The 17,313-nt window shown below is 44.0% G+C and overlaps 1 protein-coding gene across 1 annotated transcript; it reads right to left on the bottom strand.

The window, feature by feature from the left end:
• Window positions 1-2,663: 2,663 nt before the first annotated feature.
• On the bottom strand, window positions 2,664-16,258 carry NRSN2 (neurensin 2). Its single transcript, XM_042464533.1, has 3 exons — window positions 15,758-16,258; window positions 7,775-7,971; window positions 2,664-3,041 (listed from the first exon to the last, which is right to left on the bottom strand). The coding sequence occupies exons 2-3, from the start codon at window positions 7,964-7,966 to the stop codon at window positions 2,664-2,666; spliced, it is 570 nt and encodes a 189-aa protein (XP_042320467.1). The 5' UTR covers window positions 7,967-7,971; window positions 15,758-16,258.
• Window positions 16,259-17,313: the final 1,055 nt, after the last annotated feature.

Here is a 17,313-nt window from a genome sequence, read left to right as displayed (position 1 = left end):
TGGTGTGTGGTGGAGCCTCCTTCTTTGGGAGTCTTTAAATGGAAACTGGATGGGCATGAATCCTGTAACTGAGTTTCATGAGGAATTTAGAACTCTGTGCCAGATAGCAATACTGCCTCAGTAAACTACCAATCCCAGGATGCAGCCATGACAGGTAAAATAGTATCAGAATGCTAATATTGTATATAGTATGAAAGAGATCTATAGAACTGAAGGAAGACTGATACTGCAATCCCGAGACAGACTGTGCAATACAAGATGAATCTTCCTTATCTGAAATTCCAAAATGCTCCAAAATCTAAAACATGTGTAATGGGTGGCTGAGATAGTGGCGCCTTTGCTTTCTGATGGTTCAGAGTACACAGACTCTGTTTCGTGCACAAAATTATTCACAATATTGTGTATAAAATTACCTCCAGGCTATGTGTCTAAGGTGTGCATAAAACATAAATAAATGTCGTGGTGAGACTTGGGTCCCATCTCCAAGATATCTCATTTCGTGCAAATATTCCAAAATCTGAAAAAATCCCAAACAACCCATTTGTGATCAGGAAGGCTCAGCCTCCAGTCATGCCAAACAAATCAAGTCGTGATTCTATCCAAGCAAAGTCACTGGTTTTTATCTTTATTGGACCAGGAAGAGAAAATGCTGCCATCTGGTATGTAGGGGTATGCTTTGTATCCATGCTTCTTAATTTAAAAGGAACAGAACATGAAGGTTGGGGATAAACAGAGACACATTGGTCAGTTATCTGGTGTTTTCTATGCCACTGAGATGTACATCAGGCAGGAGTTCAACCGGTGCATTTCCCCCCCTCAGATACAGAAGAGAAAGCGGGTGATGGGGAAGGAGCAACTGTTGCGTTTCTATTTCCCACACAGTTCTTGTAGGTTCTTATCTTCTGTCTGTTGAACAAGTGGCAAACTCTTTCGTGCCATGGAAAATCAGAGCAGTGGGAACTGAAATCCCATTTTAATTCATTAATTCATTAAAATAGCTGGCATGGCTTGTTGGCGAAGAGAGTGGGGCTACTAACCAGTACCTCGTTGCTTCAGATGCCAGTTCTGCTTTGAATTTGCCAGCTATGCTAGGGGCAAACCAATTTCTCTCTGTCTCTGGACATAATGGGGATGAAAATAACTCTGGCCTACCATACCACATTGTAGCAGGATGTGCAAAAACACATACCTTTAAACACCAAAATTTTTTGCCAGTGCTGACTGTTGTTATTTAATTTGCCTTCAGAAATCCTTATGGTAACATCCATAGGGATGTTTCCCTTTACAGAATGGATTACATCTCTGTTTTTTACTTGTGTGTGTGTGTGTGTGGGGGGGTATTTTAGCATCTTTGCTGATAGGACTTGAATTTCATGTATATAACCTTCTGCTTCTTCCTCCTCCTAGCTAACCAAGATTTTCAAAATTCGATAATCTCTCAAGCTAGAACTAGCAACAGGCATTTGAAAGTCAGTCTTTCTTAAAAAGTGGGAACATTTTGACTTGCTGGCAAATTAGCTTCTCAGTTATGTGTTTTTAGCTGCCCTTGACGTATGGCCAAGAGCCCCAGGGTACACCTAAACTGTAAAATAATGTAGCTTGACACTACTTTGAGTGCTGCAGCTCCATCCTATGGAACCCTGGGATTTGCAGTTTTACAAAGTCTTTAGCCTTCTCTGTCCAAGAGTGCTGGTGCCTCACAAACTACAAATCCCAGGATTCTGTAGGATGGAGCCAGGGCAATTAAAGTGGTGTCAAACTGCATTATTTGTACAGTGTAGATGCACCCCCAGTCATGAAGTGCCCTGCTCAGTTTTTTCAAACTCAGGGCTGTGGCTTCCTTGACTGAATAACTCTAGCAGTAGTGGGTCTCTCTTCCCACTGCCTTCCATTTTACCAAGCATTTCTGCCTTTTCTATTGAGTTGTGTGTTCTCATTACGTGGCCAAAGTATGACAGCCTCAGTTTAGTCATTTTGGCTTCTAGGGAGATTTCAGGCTTGATTTGCTTGATTTGATGTGCATTTTCCTTCCGGTTTTTAGAGAATAGTTGTGCAAGGTCAGTTCTGCAAACACCTGCCACCAACCCTATGGTTTCGCCCCTTTGGCTTTCAGGTGATTTGGAATCAGAAGGTCTTCAAGTTCCTCCAGCATGTCCTTATTGATGTGGAAGGCCTATCTTTAGCCATTAACCATGATGCAAGGGAAGAGAAGAGCCTCCATATCCCAAAGCAGGCTTGCCTGTGTTTCTAGACCTGCCTTCTTGAAGCTCTGGTTAAGGCAAGGGTTATGAAGGAGGTTCTACCTCTGGGGTTGGAGCTCAATTGCCATTTTGCTCTACTATTGTGACAGTTCCTGAGGCTTTCTGATTGCTATTCAGGACATATCTACTGAGCAGGAGGGATTTTATCTCAGTGTCAGTAAAGGAAGAGCTGAGCCTCAATTCGTATGTGCCAGGCCACTTTCAGAAAGACACAGGGACTTGAGAACAACATGTCAAACCATTCCTGAATTGGCGGAGGACTGAGCTAAATGACCCCTGGGCTCCCCCCCAATTCTATGATTCTGCGCTCACTTGGAAGATAACCAAGTTGTGTCAGCTCTGAAACCAAACTGAGAAAGGATGTCTAATGCTTCCAAAGTGAAGCCCAGCAGGAACAAGAAACTACGGCTCTCTCTTTGGCTGAACGCACTGCACCCGTGAGGCTTGGAGGGGCACCGGTGGCTCTGTGACAATGACACCCCACCTCCCCTGTTGCACGATGGGGGAAAGCAGCGCTTCCTTGTTGGCTTCTTCTCCTTTGTTCATTCTGGCCAGACCAGAGGAGAGGACACAGGTGACCAAGAGGGCTCCTGCAATGGCACACAGCACCATGCCCACCGCCCGGCAAATGCCCAGGGCATGGTTGTACTCCACTGCCTGCTGATCCAGCACCACAAACTCGGCTTCCCCGATTCCTTCCAGTTTGGGAGAGAGGAGGTAGCCTGTGGCTAAAGCCGCACCTCCGATGAGCATCAATAGGCTCCCAGCAGAAAGAGTCACCTTGGAAGGAGAGGAGAAGGAGAACAAGCTTTAGGTTCATCATACGCACATTATCTAACAGTGTGATGCAGCAGCTAAAAAAAAGCCAATGCGATTCTCAGCGGCAGCACTGGAAGCATAGTATCTAGAATGAGGGACATAATAGTACCACTCTATTCTTCTTTGGTCAGGTCTCACCTTGAATCATGTGTCCGGTTCTGGACATAACAATTCAAAAAGGATGTTAAAAAGCTGGAGTGTGTCCAAAGGAGGGCCACAAAATGATGGAAGGTCTGGAAACCATAAATCCCTATGAGGAGAGACTTAGAGAGCTTCTCTAGACACTATACTTCTGTTAATCCAGCCTAGAATTGCATAGGCCTTTTTAGCTGTCACATGACACTGTTGACTCATGTTCAACTGGTGGTCTACTAGATCCCTTTCATATGTCGTTTTGTCAAGCCAGGTGCCCCCCTTCCTATATTTAGGCATTTAATTTTTTCTGCTATGTTCAGTACCTTACATATCTCCCTGCTGAAATTCATTTGATTAGTTTTGGCCCATCTTTCTAGTCTATTCAGGTCATTTTGAATGTTGATCTTGTCCTCTGGAAAATTAGCTATTCCTCCTAATTTGGTGTTATCTGCAAATTTGATAAGTATGCTCCCAATTCTGTCCTCCAAGTCATTGATAAAGATGTTGAATAACACTGGGCCCAGGACAGAGCCCTGTGGGATCCCACTGGTCACTTCTCTCCAGGATGAAAAGGAGCCATTATTGAGCAGCCTTTGGGTTTCACCGGTCAACCAATTACAAATCCATGTAACAGTTACCTTCTCTAGTCCACATTTTACAAGCTTGTTTGCAAGAATGTCATGGGGAACCTTGTCAAAGGCATAATAAGGTGGTACTTTGACCTCCCTCTAGATAATATACTTCTATTTGTCGGAATATTTTTTTTGCATTCTCTCTTCCCCTCTTTAGATAGATTTTCCTGCATGCAAATCCTTCGGTCTCCCCTCTTGCAAACATCCCTTTTGCCCCTACTGAATCACAGGGCAATAAATTTGCAAAGTGGTAAACAAACCATGTGAATCAGGTCACTCTCCATTCTGGGAAGTGCTCTCTCACACAAAGGTTTTCTCCTGCCCTGTTGGGTTCTCCATCTTCCTCCTCTCTCAACTTTCCTTGGAAAGATGGTGAGACAAAGATTTCTTCTTTACCTGAACTATTCATTAGCTAGATTAGGATATAGCCTCAATGGAAGTGGTTTTCAACCTTCCTAATGCTGTCACCCTTTAATACAGTTCCTCATGTTGTGGGAGTGTAGTGGAATCTCCCTCCTTGGAGGTCTTTGAGCAGAGGCTGGATGGCCATCTGTCAGGGATGCTTTGATTTGGATTTCCTGCATGACAAGAGGTTGGACTGGATGGCCCTTGCGGTCTCTTCCAACTCTATGATTCTATGTGGTGACCCCCAACAGATAGAGGAGCGGTGTCTTGGTTCCTAAGACCATTGGAAATATGTGGGTTTTTTCTGATGGTCTTAGGTGACCCCTGTGAAAGGGTTGTTTGACCCCCAAAGGAGTCGCGACCCACAGGTTGAGAACTGCTGCTTTATGGAGTTTATCACTGTAGTTGACTATATATATGTACTGTATATTAAAGTCATTAGTAAACATTTGTTTAAACTGCAAGCTACTTGTGTTGTTTTTTTTAAGTCAGTCTCAGTTTTCAAAGAAGCATAGTTACGACACATTTCTGCTATTCTGCTGATTTAAAGCTAGACCCTAACAGGCTTGGCTTTGATATTTTTGATATTTTTGTTTCCTTAGCAAAGGCTGAAACCTTAGGAAACTGGAATTGCCCTTTGATGCAGCCTAGAATCAGATTTCTCAAGTCAGGCCTGCCAGAGGCAAATTGTGCTGGTTGCAAAGGCAGTCTTGGTAGGGGCAACAGCAATCCCAATGGGAGTTCAAGGTAGTGGGCTGCAAGGGGAGGGCATGCCATGACCTCTGCTGCAACATGATGCTCCTTCTGGGTAGCAGCCATGATGCTCCAACACTTGCCTGCAGGTGGCGCCAGACTCATCCCAGAGGCTGCTTGGACCTCACTGATCTGCAGATGCTCTCCATGCGCTCAGGGGCAGCATTTGCAGCAGATTCTGGTGCATTTCTGCCCCTGCATTCATTGGTCCTCCTCCATTCTTCTGTGGTAGTTATGAACCTTCAAGCCAAACCTGAGTTGTAGCGATCACATCATAGGGTTTTCTTGGCAAGACTGATTCAGAGGTGGGTTGGCACTGTTGGCACTGCCTTCGCCTGAGACTAAGACAGTGTGACTTGACCCAGGTTACCCAATGGGTTTCCGTTGCTGAGTGGGGAGTCGAATCCTGGTCTCGCCAGGGAGACCTAGTCCCAAACACAAATCACCACACCACTTTGCCTTGCTAGGGTTTTCTTGGCAAGACTTGTTTGGAGGAGGTTTCCCATTTCCCTCCTAAGGCTGCCACTGCACTGCAGAATTAATGCAGTTTGACGCTGCTTTAACTGCCATGGCTCAGGGTTATGGAATCCTGGGATTTTCTGTGGCACCAGAGCTCTCGACAGCAAAAGCTAATATCTCACAAAACTACAAATCCCAGAATTCCATGGGTGTTAAAGTGGTGTCAGACGGCATTATTTCTGCAGGCAGATGCAGCCTGAGAGAGTGTGGCATGCCCAAGGCAGTACTGTAGTTTTTCCATGGCTAAACTGGAATTTATACCCTGATCTCAAACCACTACACCACACTGACCCTAAAAAGTAGAGTTTTATCAGCAAGATATTTATTAAGGGGAAGTTTGCCATTGCTTTTCAGTAAGGCTGGGAGAATGTGACTTGCCACGGTCTCAAAATGGGCTTCTATGGCCAAGCAGGGAATATGAATCCTGGTCCCCCGGAGTCCTAGTCTAATGCGCCAGCCACCACACCATCCTGGCTCTCACACTGGGGTGGTCTAATGTATTTATTTATATGTTATACTCTGGTTTCTCTTGAGATCACTTTTGTGTGTTTTTAATTATACTGTTTTTTTTTTAATATTGTAAGCAGCTCTGACTCCCAGTTTTGGGGAAATGGCATGATATAAATAATAATAATAATAATAATAAATTTAAATACAGTTGGCCCTTGTTATCCGCTGGAATTTGGTTCCAGGACCTCTCATGGATACCAAAATCCATGGATGCTCAAGTCCTATTAAATACAATGGCATTATAAAATGATGCCCCTTATACAGAATGGCAAAATCAAGGTTTGCTATTTAAAAGTACAGTAATACTTTTTAAAACATATTTTCAAGCCATGGGTGCTTGAATCTGTGGATAATGAATCCATGGATACGAAAGGCTGAGTGTATTATCATGCCAGCCTTTTATCATGAGATTTCAGGGCAACAAAAAAGAATTCCACAGTAAAATCAATAAATAATTTAAATAAGGAAAAAAACCCATATTAAACAACTCAGCCAGCTAAAACATCTGAAAAAGGCTAAATGAGTTCTAAAACTATGTACGTGCTGAAATGTAAATTAGGCCCCAAAGGCTGTAATAAAAAGCCATGTCTTGACCTGGCACTTAAACACCAACATTGGCACCAGTCGGGCATCCAGGGGAAGGACTTGAGTGGACAAGGTCCATTCGCTTTACAAAAGTTCTGTTTCTGGTATATATGAAGAGCATTGGTGGCTCAGTGGTTAAATGCCTGTACTGCAGCCACTCACTCAAAACCATAAGGTTGTTGTGAGTTCAATTCCAGCAAAGGGGCTCAAGCTTGACTCAGGCTTGTATCCTTCTGAGGAGGTAGGTCACTAAAATGAGTCCCCAGATTGTTGGGGGCAATTGACTTAGAAATGTACTTGCTATTGCTATGAAGACTGTCAGTTTCTTTTTAAAGGTAAGTGCTATAGCGATAAAGAACTGCTGCTTTTGGACTCAGCAGAGATGTCGCCACAGAGTCATGCTGGAGGACCTACTAGAGAAGTGTTTTCTCTAGGAATCTCTAGGTCCTCCAGGGCAATTGTATGGCCAATGTCTGGCAATGTTGTGCTGGAAGACCTAGAGGAGGGATAGGCAACCTGCGGCCCGCGGGCCGGATGCGGCCCGGCAAGGCCTTGGAAACGGCCCCAGCCCGGTCCTGCTGCCGATTGCCGCCGGAGCCTTTGGCCTCTCGCGTGAGGGCGTGGAGCCTTTGGCCTATCAGGAGGAGGCGGGCAAGGGGGGCAAGCGGCAGGCAAGGGGGGCAAGTGGCGGGCAAGGGAGGCAATTGTCTATAGAAGCCTCCGAAACATGCATTTATATTAACATTTTTTAAAAAATCAGCAAATTTTTTTGCGTGTCCTCCATTTTTTTAAAAAAAGTGTCCTCAATTTGAAAATTTTGTCCTACATTTGTCCTGGGTTATTGATTTATTTATTTTTTTAAAAAATTATTTAATTATTTATTTGTCTGAGGGACAGCAACCTGGCCCCCGGCTCAAAAAAGTTGCCTACCCCTGACCTAGAGATTCCTAGAGAGAACATAATCAGGAAAGGTTCAAGCCCACATTCCAGATGAAGGAGGGAATGATCGGACTGTGCATAAAGTACCACGATTCTAAGTTCCTCACACCCACCTGACCTAGAGATTCCTAGAGAGAACATAATCAAATCCACAAATAATCAGATCTGCAATAGTCAAAGCCACAAGTGTGGAGGGGCGACTGTACAGACTCTTACCTTCCAGAGGACAGACATCCATCCATTGCTGGCTGGAGAGGCCATGGGTTCCCCAAGATCATCATCCAAATTGGCGCCAGTGCAGTCCTCATAAAAAAGGTGCAAGTAGGAACGGACACCATACCACTTCCCCTGTTCCACGTTTGGGCCGCGACGGCAGCCGCACAAATGCTCGCAGGTTGTGGTGGGCATTGGACCTTTTTACGAGAGGGTGTGGAGTAAGAAAAACATTTCAGTTTCTGTTCATTTTTGGAGAAATTCGTTCATCTCAATCCCAAACCCAATCAGGAGTGACCAAATGGGAGCATAGCACAATGTATTTGTACACTGTGACATTGCTTTGCTGGCTCACCATCACGTAAAGAATTAGATATGGATCTGCAACAAAATGTTGCAGCATTGAATGAAATGCTGCTATTCTTGGTTCCAGGTAGCCATACTTTCCAGCACTTCATTCCTTTCCCAGTCAGTAAACACACACAAACATGTAGATCTGAATACCCCGCACACACACCTTTGCAAGTTGCTTGGGATTTCCCTGATCGTGATGACGTCTCTCTTTCCAGATAGTACTATTTTTGCTAAATCAGAAGTCATAATTTGTGAATGCATTCACTCTAGTGTACTGGATTCCTCTTTGGAATGCAAGTAGTAATGCTACCTTGGTTCAGATTATCAAATTATACTTTGTTAATTTATACAATTCTTCCTTTACTTTAATTTTCTTTAAAGACAGAAAGGCATTGCTTTGCATAATAGAAAATGTACTCTGTAGGAATTCTCTTTGCCTCTAGCTGTGTTGATTTTTCAAAGTTGGAGTCAGCCAGCTGGGCTGCAGATGCTCAGTTCACTATTTTAAAATGTAATAATTGTTTATTTTCTTAGTAAACAATAAACTATACCTTTCTGGAAGAAAATTGCACTCGTTCCCAAGTAAACATATTTAACACCAGGACAGCAGCATTTTATGACTGCAGTCATAAAAGTGAGTTTAAAATGCACATGCTCACAGAATTTATTTTCTTCCTTTTAACACAGACAGTTTTGCAAACACTGGCATTGGGGGGCTTCCATGCCTCCCAATGTACTCTACCTTGTAACTGGATTTAAAGGAATTGCCAGTGATGGTGCTGAACCCTATCCCCCAAACAGGCTCAAGCACTGTGGGCAGTGCCAGTAAAGCTTGGACTAAAAGCCAGAACTGGTTCACTGACCCACTGATGTGGAAGACAACAACTGACACTGCTTGCAGTCAGCATAGTTAGACTGGGAATCTGGGAGTTATAGGCCTGGGACAGACTGTTGAGAAATGGTGGCCTGCCGGAGGCCTAGTTTCCTCCACAGGGACGGAGCAGCCCCCAAACGGCGCGCCATCCCTACAGAGGAAAAAGAACCCAGAAAACCTGGGTTCTTTTTCCAGCACCGCAATGATGTCACGAGTGCAAAAATGGATCACGTGCAATGTAAGCGCCGCGTGGCAACGTGCAGGCGCCATGTGGTGCTTACGTAACAATGGCAGCACCCATGTACACAGGATGCTGCCATTGTTACGCCACCGCACTGTGCTAGGGTTAGGGATCGTGCGGTTGCCGCGTGGTCCCTAACCCTAGAATTGGGGCTGGTACGGCGCAAATGGCCGGTGTGTGCCGCGTCTATGTCTAAAAAGGCAATCGCTCTAAGAACTGGCTAGCTGCACCATGTCTCAGTTTAGGATTGCACCCTAGGCTCACAAATCTACTTTAAAGCCAATTTAGCATTCAAAGGATCTTCTAAAAAAATTACAAGATCATCCGCAAATGCTTTTAATTTATATTTTTGTCCTTTAATTTTAAGTCCGCTTATTTCATCGCATTCTCTGATGTTGTTGTTTAGGACTTCAAGAACTGTTATAAATAACTAAGGTGAAAGTGGGAATCCAGTACTTAAACTTCTTCCTATACCATACCATATCTTTAGTCATGTTTTTTGTAATAATGTTATTAACAAATTGTAATTCCCACATATTGCTGAATATAATGGCAATACAGTTGGCGCTCTACATTTGTGGCTTTGACTTTTGCGGATTTTATTATTTGCAGATTTGATTAATATGTTCTGTCTATGAATTTCTAGGTCCTGCAGCATAACTCCGCTGCAAATTGACCATAGAGTTGTGCTGGAGCACTTGGAGATTACTAGAGAAAACACTCCTCTAGGCATGTGCAGGTCCTCCAGCATGATTCTGTGGTCAACATCTGGCAGATGTTGAACACAGACTTGTGCTAGAGGACTTAGAGATTCCTACAGAAGTGTTCTCTCAGGTAAAAACATAGCATTTTTAAAAATTTGCAGTTTATCCACTTTCACGGGTGTACTGTGCCCCTAACCCCAGCAGATATAGAGGGACAACTGTAGTTGTGACATTGAAAACTAGCAAAATTGTACCTTTAAATTACAATATCGTATGCATAGCCTAAATGTATTTAGGTGTGCATAGTTCTGTGTGGTTAAAGTGGACATGTGGTAAGATGTGAGGGTTTAAAAGAAAATTTTAAAATAATAAAAAATTTAAAACTTAAAAATAAAAAATTCAATTAAAAAAAACTTGGGTCTGGCTTTTCTCCTCCGACTGAGCCATGCCCCACTCACACTATCTCTCCCGCTTTTTAAAGGCATGCAAGCAAACCTCACAGCCCATTTTTGCAAAAGGCAGATTTTTGGGGACCAGCCGTGTCACCCCCCCTTAGAATGGCATCTAGTGCATTCTGCACCCCACAGACCCCCTAATGACGCCTTTGACTCTGGCAATCATTCTGCAATCCAACTGCTCATCAATAGCCCCTGTTCAGAGTGTTGATAATACAACATAGTGGTGGGAAGGTGCATGTGTGTACATTATAGAACCATAGACTCACCAAGTTGGAAGAGACCTCAAGAAGGGCCTGATCCAGTCCAACCCCATTCTGCCATGCAGGAACTCACAATCAAAGTATCCCTGACAGATGGCCATCCAGCCTCTGCTTAAAGACCTCTAAGGATGGAGACTCCACTACACTCCGAGGAAGACGTGTGTTCCACTGTCGAACAGCTGTTACTGTCAGGAAGTTCCTCCTAATGTTGAGGTGGAATCTCTTTTCCTGGAGCTTGTATTGCTCTGGGTTCCATTCTCTGGAGCTGCAGAAAACAAGCTTGCTCCCTCCTCAATATGACATCCCTTCAAATATTTAAATTTAAACAGGGCTATCATATCACCTCTTAACCTTTTCTTCTCCAGGTAAACATACCCAGCTCCCTAGGACATAGTTTCCAGACCCTTCACCATTTTGGTTGCCCCCCCCCCCCTTTGGACGCGCTCCAGTTTTTTAACATCCTTGTGGTGCCTAGAACTGGACACAGCATTCCAAGTGAGATTTGACCAAGCAGAATAGAGTGCCACTATTACTTCCCTTGATCTGTACTTCTATTGATGCAGCCTAAAATTGCATTGGCCTTTTTTGCTGCCACATTGCATTGTTGACTCATGCTCAACTTGTGGTCTGCTTGGACCTCTAGATCCCTTTCACATGTAGCTTCATTCAGCCAGGTGTCCCCCATAATCCTATATCTGTGCATTTCATTTTTCTGCCCTAAGTGCAGTACTTACATTTCTCTGTGTTGAATTTCATTTTGTTAGTTTTGGCCCAGCCTTCTAGGGCATTTTGAATTTTGATCTTGTCCTCTGAGGTATTAGCTACTCCTCCTAATTTGGTTTCATCTACAAATTTGACTGACAGACAGACACACACACACATACAGTGGGCCCTCCACATTCGTTGGGGTTAGGGGTGTAGGACCCCCGTAAAAGTGGAAAACCTGCAAATAAAAAAAAAACTACTATTTTTTAACTAAAGAGAACACCTCTCTAGGAATCTCTGCGGCAACCAGGCAACTCTATGGCCAACATCTGCCAGAAGTTGACTGTAGAATTGCATTGGTCTTCCAGCAGAATTTGACCATACAGTTGCACTGGAGGAACTAGAGATTCCTAGATATAACGTATAAATCAGATCTGTGAATAACCAAAATCCGCAAAAATCAAAGCTGCTAATGTGGAGGGGTGACTGTATATGTGTGTGAGGGAGAGAAAGACTTCCAGGAGCTTTGCTTTTACCTCCCAAACCCTCCAGCTCCCAGCCCAGTGCTTGAATCCAAGTCATTCTGCCAGGTGCGGAAGCTCCAAGCAGAGAGGAATGCACATTGAAAGGCCCATTGCTCATCAGCTGGGAGCTGTTCTCCTCCTCCTCCTCCTCCTCCTCCCCAGTTTCCCTTTTTCAACCATGTGCAGAAGATGAGTCCCGCCACCCCTCCCCCTGCCTTCCCTTCTGCTTTCCAGCATCCATTCCCCGCACATCTCTTCCCAGCCCTGCTGAGCCTGGCTGGCTGGCAGTGGGCAGGCAGCATCCCTCCTCTCCCATTGGCTGTTGCCATGGGAACCGCCTCACACAGAGATGAGGGAGGAAGGTACCAAAGGCAGCAGCCATCCCTTTAGCATGTGGAGAGCCAGAAACCAGTGGAGGCAGTCATGATTGGAGGGGGGGGGGAGAAGCAGAACTGGAAAGACAGACAGAGAAAGAGATAAGAGACAGAGGGGCCTGGTCCAGGGATAGGGTTGCCAGATTGAAAACTGGGGAGGGTTCCTGTACCTTTCACAGTTGGATGGAAGAAGGAATTTCAGCAGGTCTCACTTGTCATCCAATTAGATACCAAACTGAAATCCTTTCTTCTACACAGCCATGAAAGGTATGGGTATTATCTCCAGTTTTCATTCTAGTAACCTTAATCAGGTATGCCAAGGAATTCTCCCTTTGGAAAGGAACAGATGCCACCGCATGCCTTAGCCTTTCAATAAGGGTAAACCACCTCTTCCTGAAAGAAGAAAATGGTTTATAATGGTGATGATGGTACTACTAGTGGCTGTAATCCACCTGGCTTTGGTTCCAGGACCTGCCATGGATACCAAAATCCATGAATGTGCAATTCCTATTAAATACAGTGGCATAGTAAAATGCTGTCCCTTATATGAAATGGCAAAATCAAGGTTTGCTTTTTTGGAATTTATGTATTTTTAAAGGTTTTCAAGCTGGGGATGGTGGAATCCGTAGGTAAGGAATCCATGGATATGGAGGGCTGACTGTATTAATACCAGTAGTAATGGCATGATTCTCCACTCGGCCATGAAACCCACTGGGAGACCTTGGGCAAATCACACTCTCTCAGCCTCAGATGATGGCAATGGCAAACCCCCTCTGAACAAACTTTGCCAAGAAAACCCCATGATAGGAGTTGCCATAAGTTGGAGAGGACTTGAAGACACAGAACACACACAGACAATCTTTCTATAAGGATAAACTGCCTGCTCCTTGGAGAGGAAAATGTTTCATGGAAGCATTAGGAGTAGCTGGATTAGTGGTAATGGGCAGAATTCTTTATCGATCTACATTATGTAACTTTACGGATACTTAGCTATGTAGCGGAGGCGCTAAGGAATACTATTTGTCAATTGCAAAGATGTGTAATAGGACACCACCAAAGTACAATAAAATCCATATACCAGCAAGAATGCCCTGATCCACCTTGGGTTTCATTGCACATTGGGTCCTGTTAGACAGGCTTAATAATAGTGGGGGTACTAATAGCAGCAGCTGTAGTAATATTAATGGTAGTTGTAATCCTTTAAGAGCCAGTGTGGTGTAGTGGTTTAAGCATAAGACTAGGATCCGAGTTCAATTCTCTTTGTTATTGCTGTTATTAACTTCCTTTGCGTCGATCTCGACCCATGGCAATCCTTGATCAACCATTAAAACACACTTTGTGCAAATCACACCTTCTCAGCCCCAGAAAACCTTAGGGTCGCTATGTGCCTGAAATGACTTGAAGGCACACAACAACAACAAATAATAATAATCCTTCAATCAGAATGAATAAGAGAATAATAATAATAATAAAAACAACCCTGTTTTATAGTTCTAGTAAGCATGGTGTAGTAGCAGTTTGAGTGTCGGACTATAACTCTGGAGATAAGGGTTCGAATCCCAGCTCAATCATGAAACCCGCTGGGTGACCTTAGATAATCACATGCTCTCAGGCGCAATGACAAACTTTGCCAAGAAAACCCCATGATTAGCATTGCCATAAGTTGGAAATGACTTGAAGGCACCTAACACACACACAAGTGCAGCAATAGTAGCACTAGTAATCCTTTAGTGCAGGGGTAGGCAACCTGCGGCCCGCAGGCCGGATGCGGCCCGGCGAGGCCTTGGGAACGGCCCCAGCCTGGTCCTGCCGCCAATTGCCGCCGGGGCCTTTGAGGGGCAATTGTCTATAGAAGCCTCAGAAACATGCATTTATATTAACATTTTTTTAAAAATCAGCAATTTTTTTCACGTGTCCATTTGAAAATTTTGTCCTACATTTGTCCTGGTTTATTTATATATTTAATTTTAATTTTTTTTAATTATTTATTTTTTGGCTTCGGCCCCCCAGTTGTCTGAGGGACAGCAAGCCGGCCCCCAGCTCAAAAAGATTGCCTACCCCTGCTTTAGTGGGAATAAGCTGCCTGCTTGAAGGAAAGAAGCATTATTTATAATAATGGTGATGATGGTAGTAGCTGTTGTCATATTAAAAGTAGTAGTAATTATTCAGTAAGGACAAAAATTATTCAGTAAGGACAAAATACCTGCTCTCTGGAGAAAGAAAAATGTTTATAGCAATAGTGTCTGTAGTACTATGGTAGTAATACTAGCAAATAGGAATCCTGTAATAAGGACAAGCTGCCTGTAGTCCAAAAATGTAACTTTGCCATCCTCTGGGTGGGTATGGGAGACCACCAAGTGTGATCCCACAATTTCAATGGAAAATCACAGTGACTATCGGGCTGAACAAAATCTCTCAGGCCAGGGGATGTTAGGAACTGTAGTCCCAAAGTTTTTAAATTTTGAATTTTAAATGATGAATTTTAAGTGTGGATTGTTTTAATATGTGCATATGTTATTTATCATTTTAAATTGATGTGTGTTTTAACTGATATGTTAAACTGATGTACAACAGGAGTTATTTGTTCATTGTTCTTGTTCCCTGCCTCGATCCATGGGGAGAGGGGGTAAGAAATAATAGTAGTAGTAATAGTAATAGTAGTAATAAACATTATCAGCAGGTGAGACACAACTTGACAACCTTGTCAAAGGGGAAACCTTTACCTTAAACTTTGTAAGAGAGCCAGCATGATGTAGTGGTTTGAAAGTTGAACAATTAATCTAGAGACAAGGATTCGAATCCCTGCTCAGCCATGGAAACCCACTGGATGACTTTGGGGGAGTCACACTCTCTCAGCCTTAAAGGAAAGCATAGAATGCCCCTCCAACAAATCCAACCCAGTTCTTCCTTATTCTTGTACATGGGCATCAACTATGGCCATCCAGGCTCATCCAGGTGGTCAAACGTCTCCTCGTTCTTCCCCATTTGAGTCTCCAGTGAACATGAAGCATCACTGTTTTCATGACCCAAACTTTCTTTAGTCCTGTAGTTTTGTGAGCGATTTAGCCATCTCTGTCGGAGCATTCTGGTGAAATCCCAGGATTCCATAGGATTGAACCAAGACAGTTAAAATGCTATCAAATTGCATTGAGAGTCAGTGTGATGTAGTGGTTTAAGCATTGGACTGTGAGTCTGGAGACCAGGGTTCGAATCCCAGCTCAGACGTGTAAACCCACTGGGTGACTTTGGGCAAGTCACACTCTCTCAGTCTCAGAGGAGGGCAATGGCAAACCCCCTCTGAGGTAACTTACTTAAAAAAAATGTGTTCGACTTAGGGTTGCCATAAATCAGAAACAACTAGAAGGCATACAACAACAACAACAGTGCATTAATTTTGCAACATGGCACAGCCTGAATCTTATACAGGCGATTCCAATGCTTCCCTGGAAGAAGAGACTCTTAGGTGAGTTTTGCCTTGGCATTCTTCCTTACCTGTGTTTGAGCTTCAGCTGAATCCTAGCACATCTCTCTCTTTCTCTCTGGCCAGTGAGGATGAATGCAAGGTAGCCCCAGACACCGACAGAGTTGGATAGAGATGGATCGCAAAAGATGGAAGGCCTGGATGGTGAGAAATCAAAGACCCTTCTCTCTGGTAGCAACCTGAGGGGTGCAAGGTGATGGGAGACGTGGCATCATGGCAAAAGTGAGCAAGAGCTCACCTGTTGCAACAGCATCCGGAGACTGGTTGCAGCCCAGCGTGGACTGCAAGTGGAATGCCTGAGCTCCATGTGAGTCACTGTCAGAAATGAAGCTGCTTCTCGCTTGCAAGTGGCTCCACAGAGATGAGGAGAGCAGGATGTCTTCTCCCTGCTCCTGGCTGAGTCATGGAGATGGACTATATTTACCCACTTCCAGCAGGCAATGAGCAGCATCTTCGGCTTAGCTGGGCAGCTGCCACAGCGTCACTTTCTCTCTCTAGTAATGAACGGGCCCAGGATTTGTACAATCCAATTATCTTGTTAATTGAGACCCAGAGTGTAAGAAGCCTGTGATGCAAGGATGTAGTTCTCCATGGTAATGAAGGAGGGGGGGTTGATGGACAAAAAATGCACACTTTTTAAACATTATACAGATAGAAACTGGGACGCATTTGGCCAAGCAACATCAGAGTGGGGTCGAGATGGTGAAGGTTATTAGTGAAGAAGAATAGACAAGTTAGGAAAAGTCACATCAGCTTGTACTTTTGCTTGAGCCTCCTGGGGCTCATTCCCACTTTCATTTAAACCGGTTTGGCATTTGCCTTTGCTCTCTGTTGGTAAATCGATTCCAAAAGGTCTGTTGTTCCCATTATGAAAGCGGATCTTTTCATTATGTCCATTTAATAACTTATTTTTTGGCACGATTGTTGTCCCCACTAGTTTGCGCCGCTTCAAAATGCATGTCAGTCATCTGTGCATCATCAGTGACATAAGCGGCAGCCTGGGCTCTGGGTGGGGAGAAGGCACTGGCAGGCACTGGGCCTCTTGGCTGGGCATCACTCAGGAGGCGCTTCCTCCAAAGAGCTGCTCAGGAACACAGTGCTAAAACCCTCAAAGGACTCTATGGCATTTACAGATTTTTTTAAAGAAATAAGGTGACCGAAGATTCAGTTTATTGGTTTTGCAACTACTTGCCTTTGCATGAATGAATCGAATTTTCTATGACGTTTATTTTTTTTAAAAAAATGTACCCATAGGTCACACAAAAAGCCAAAAGGCAGCACTGGTGGATCTACCAAAAACTGAGGAGGGATGGTAAACACCCCTCTGACAGTAGTCCCTCCCCTCCAGAATGATGTGATTCAGATCCATCGTTCCCACTTGTTGAGCACATTCCAGAATCAATTCTTTCCAAAAGAATCTCCAAAGAACTAGTGTCAGGAAAGAACAGTTTTTTTGCATATGCCTCGCTTCATCGCGATTGTAACTGATCACACTAGGATCAGAACTGGTTTCAAATGGGAATGACGGTCATATAAACTGATCGGCAATTCGCATTAAAACATAGTA

Source organism: Sceloporus undulatus, chromosome 4 (assembly GCF_019175285.1).
Source record: "Sceloporus undulatus isolate JIND9_A2432 ecotype Alabama chromosome 4, SceUnd_v1.1, whole genome shotgun sequence".
In the NCBI taxonomy this organism is placed as follows: Eukaryota; Metazoa; Chordata; class Lepidosauria; order Squamata; family Phrynosomatidae; genus Sceloporus; species Sceloporus undulatus.
This window is presented reverse-complemented; position numbering and strand designations above follow the sequence as displayed.

Bases quoted from the DNA above. Each gene is read 5' to 3' on its own strand.
- NRSN2 (XM_042464533.1), bottom strand. From the start codon at position 7,966: ATGCCCACCACAACCTGCGAGCATTTGTGCGGCTGCCGTCGCGGCCCA. The intron at 3,042-7,774 runs GTAAGAGTCTGT...TCTCCTTCCAAG, and splicing joins GGATGTCTGTCCTCTGGAAG to GTGACTCTTTCTGCTGGGAG.